The sequence below is a fragment of the Opisthorchis viverrini genome, assembly GCF_000715545.1.
Source record: "Opisthorchis viverrini unplaced genomic scaffold opera_v5_282, whole genome shotgun sequence".
Lineage (NCBI taxonomy): Eukaryota > Metazoa > Platyhelminthes > Trematoda > Opisthorchiida > Opisthorchiidae > Opisthorchis > Opisthorchis viverrini.
Window position 1 is genome coordinate 540,457 of NW_008751932.1, and position 3,964 is coordinate 544,420.

At 44.3% G+C, this 3,964-nt stretch overlaps 1 protein-coding gene across 1 annotated transcript in view; it reads right to left on the reverse strand.

Moving 5' to 3' along the window:
* Positions 1-207: 207 nt before the first annotated feature.
* The window catches only part of T265_09419 (hypothetical protein), a gene marked incomplete at both ends in the record, with an annotated part of 6,309 nt that continues 2,552 nt past the window's right edge, over positions 208-3,964 (reverse strand). The window contains 3 exons of the mRNA XM_009175473.1: positions 208-514; positions 668-751; positions 3,205-3,263. Coding sequence (XP_009173737.1) covers positions 208-514; positions 668-751; positions 3,205-3,263 — 450 coding nt within the window. The remainder of the gene's footprint in view (positions 515-667; positions 752-3,204; positions 3,264-3,964) is intronic.

Consider the following 3,964-nt stretch of genomic DNA (forward strand, 5'->3'; position numbering starts at 1 on the left):
TGAATTCATTCTGATTAGCTAAATCTTGAGATGCATGCAGTGCCCGACCAAACAATTTAAATCTTGGTTGAAAATTCATCCACCCTCTCTGGTAATTATAACAGTGAAGGTATTAACTGAGGTTGCGAGTTCAATCGGTCTTTTCGATTTCAGGATTTCAGTAGTGTGATTAACTTCCTACCTGTCAGGATGAGTACAACATTCTAACTACCAATAGTGAAGGCAAATCCGTAACGACGCAGTTGGAGAGCGCGTTTTCGGTTGTGCAACGGCTACTTCCATTGAAGAATGTGTCCAGCACCAGAAGCTGCGTTGGTTGGGACATGTGTTGCGTATGCCGAAGCACCGTTTGCCGAAGAGAGTGATGTTTTTCATGCCTAACTCAGAGTGGCGTAAGCAGAGAGGTAGCCAACCCTTGGCTTGGCACAGGAGTATGAAGGAGATCACGAAACGCTTGGGTGCTGTCGGTGCTACTCGACTTCCAGGATGGGGACCTGCGTGAGCCTTACTGTACCTGGTTGGAGACACTAGAAGATATGACTACCAACCGATGTCAGTGGCATTCTTGTTGTCAGTTTCTATCTTGATCGCCTGAGTGAATGTTTGGAGGTATAGGCACCTCGGAATGATTGTGGTAAGCTAGCACTAAGTCCCTTCCCTATCCAACTTTACTCTTTTCTTTACAATAAGGCTTTCAAATAAATCGTGGTTGTACGGCAGTGAAGCATCGGTGTTGAACACTGATGTCGTGCTGTCGATGATGACAATGATAGTGACTCACAAGGTTGCTGAAGTCTCTTCGACAGCAGGTAGGCGCAGTCCCCGAGTTTCCGTCAATCTTATGTTCTACTTGAACCCAAATTGGACTGTTTTCGAGAAATACATTCATTTGCAAATCAATTTGGTTTTCACAAGAGACTCAGTTGGATCTCTCGTTTATGGTATTCTACAACTGGATATGTTGCACCCAGACCGCCTCTTTTTTCTCAGCAAGCTGACATGACGCGAAACGGCAACGAGACTCGGACCACTCTGCTTCCTCTGCTTTCGCTTATTGTGGAATGTGCTGCCAAACGGAAAAATTCATCAACACGGGTTCGGTCGCTTCCAGTTGACCGCCAATCAACCTCTTGATCGATTTTTCGTGTTTGACCCGACCTCCATTTGGCTTTAATAAGCGAGACTGATTCAGAACTCAGCGTGTCCACTCCCTCCACCATGACGTCAAGGTTCACGCGTGCTTGTCGGTCATCCACTCCGTTCGCAGTCCACTCTTGCTTTTTGCCCCCCTCCCCCACACACACGCAATAGCAACGTAAAATAAGCGAGTAGAATCCCTCACGCATAAGTGACAAGTATGAATGACTGGCATCCGAATCGGATTCGCCGGTCACCAGGGATCAAACCAATGGAAGCCTGCACACGCGGAAAGTTTTCGGTTTAGGAGAGATCCTAATTTCACAACAGGGGACGATAAGACTGCCATCAATACACCCTAAAACTTGGTTCAGTTCTCCCTGAAATGAGCTCCAGAACGTCTCCTAAATCCAAGCGTTTCCCGTGGAAAAAGTTGTGGATCCTGGAGGTGGTGATATCTGTCTTTTTCGTTCTCTCTCTCACACATGATCTGTGGTCTAAGGACAACAGGGACAGAACGTACCTCCCATTCCGACGTGTACACATCTCCTCTGGTTACCCTCGGCCTTCTTCCTAAGTTATTCAGTCAATCTTCGCGTCGATTTAACGCTGTATCACCCTCTACCAGGATGTAGCTCCATCGGTATACTCCGTAGTTTAGCTGTACACATGTTCAACGGTTTTGGACATACAAATCTCATGTATCGTTTTCGCTGGTTTAAGGTTACTTCATGCTCGTCACTGGGGGTTTGCAAGAGGTTTATCTCCTGGTAGCAAGACATACGGAAGGGAAACAACTCTATGCATTCGAATGAAATTAAACAGGAAAGGTTGAAGTACTCCTCATCCAGGCGTGCTTTGGTGATGTCTCCTATAATGGTGGTAAAACTTCTGTAATCTAAGTACTATGCTCGGTGAGCAGTTCAACAACTAATGTGAGTCACTTATTGATTTACTGCCACCCATCTCTGTGGTCCAACTTCTACGCTTTTTGGATAGAAAGACTGGGACAATAGGCTCTTACTTCATCAGAATTAAAATGTAAGGTCACAGTTGACTGAACTTCTAGGAGATATGGTTGAATTGTCACTGCTGTGCTATGGAGAGTGTTCCTTGAAGGATGTGTTCGAAGGCATCCTCAGAAAAACCTTTGGTACTGAACTGCAGAAAATGGAGAGCAATCGCTGCTTCTAGCGAGATTGATAATGAAAATAAACAAAAACTCAAATGTCAGCTTCAAACTCACTGACAACAATCCATTAGACTATTCGTAAGTTGGGTGAATAATTCGAAGGGCGGATATCAAAGGTGTGCCCTCAAATGGTGTTCAAACCGCAAACAGTTTGTTATGCTCATAGCCACAGGAAACAGATTATTGCCCCCTGTTTCATCAAAGAAACACTGAGTGCACTAGATCATTCAGGTCGGCTTGAGATTATTTTCGATCCCTGGTTCAATAATCTGCAGCTGGAATACCTGATCAAAATATCTTCCTCAGCAGGATGGAGCCACAATACGTTCTACAAAGATGACCGTCAACCACACAAACAGAGAGGCGATTCAAAGGAATTTTACGAATCAACTTCTCTGAAGCACTCAGGAATTGAGAATTAGAATGACATGTTACGTTTTCCCCTCCGAATTCCGTACTAAATGTTGCGACTTAAGATGTCCGCACAGTTTGTGTGTGTTCTGAAGTATATTGACACCTAGTTAAGCGTGTTCCATAATCTTTCAATAAGCTTCATTTGTTGATTTCATTAAATTGACCGCCTGGTAGGTCTCTTCGACTTCGGCCTCAGGGACGAAAGGTTCACGAAGTGCTCTCACAATAAGTTTCGTTTGACTGACTGGAGTTAACACAGCTTCACTGGTACAAGCCGTTCCGAAGACGTGTTCCACGCTGACAGACCTAAGTTAGCTTATTGCCAAAAACAGCTTGGTGATGTCACAACAGCTCCCTAACTATATTTATGATTTGGTAGACTGACCTTATCACGTAGAGTGCATTCGCCCACTGTAAACTTCATCCGCCTCCCGTTTTCGAGTGGCTGGAGGGAGAGTTACCATCGATCCCATGGATCACCGAAACCCAGAGTACAGATATCAATGAAGCGTCCAGCGTTCTATAATAAAATATGGACTATAGATTTTTGTCAAACCTATCTATATCAGGCCTTATAAGAAAATTGTACCTCAAAACGGGACCAGAATCACCGACTGTCTTATCTCATCATCATGACTGCAAGCCAGCTGGCTAATAAGCTCACTCCTGGATACTTTTCGACAGACCCTTGGCTTCGTTTGTGAGGCGATTTCGTCAGGATACCTGACTACTCGTGAGCAGTTAAGTGGTTGCTCCTAAATTTTCAGTAGAATGCAGATCACTTTATCGACCTTTATTAAGGGCCCAATAAGCACCAAGCATGTGAGTGTGGATCGATGCAGTCTTCACAGTTCCATCATACAACACCGCTGTACCTCAGATTCGGACGTACTGCATTAAACAAAGAAAAGTGAGCAAGTGCCACGAACGAACAGCTCTGGTTGTGTGCCAAATTAGGTTCACTTTGTTTTACCATGCACACGTTCACAACAACAGATAGTCTAAGCTCAGTTCCCAGCTTTGCATGACTTCTACTAAAACCGAATGTTCACAGTAGACGCAATTACCAATGGTTTGTCTGTGACAGGCTTCATTTTTAACGGTTTGTTCTACACTGAAAGGCATCCATTATATTCGGTCGATATTGAATAATATCTTACCGTTCCGATATGGTTTCCGTGAGAACTGCCGCTCTGATAGTTGAATTTTACGGTATAAATT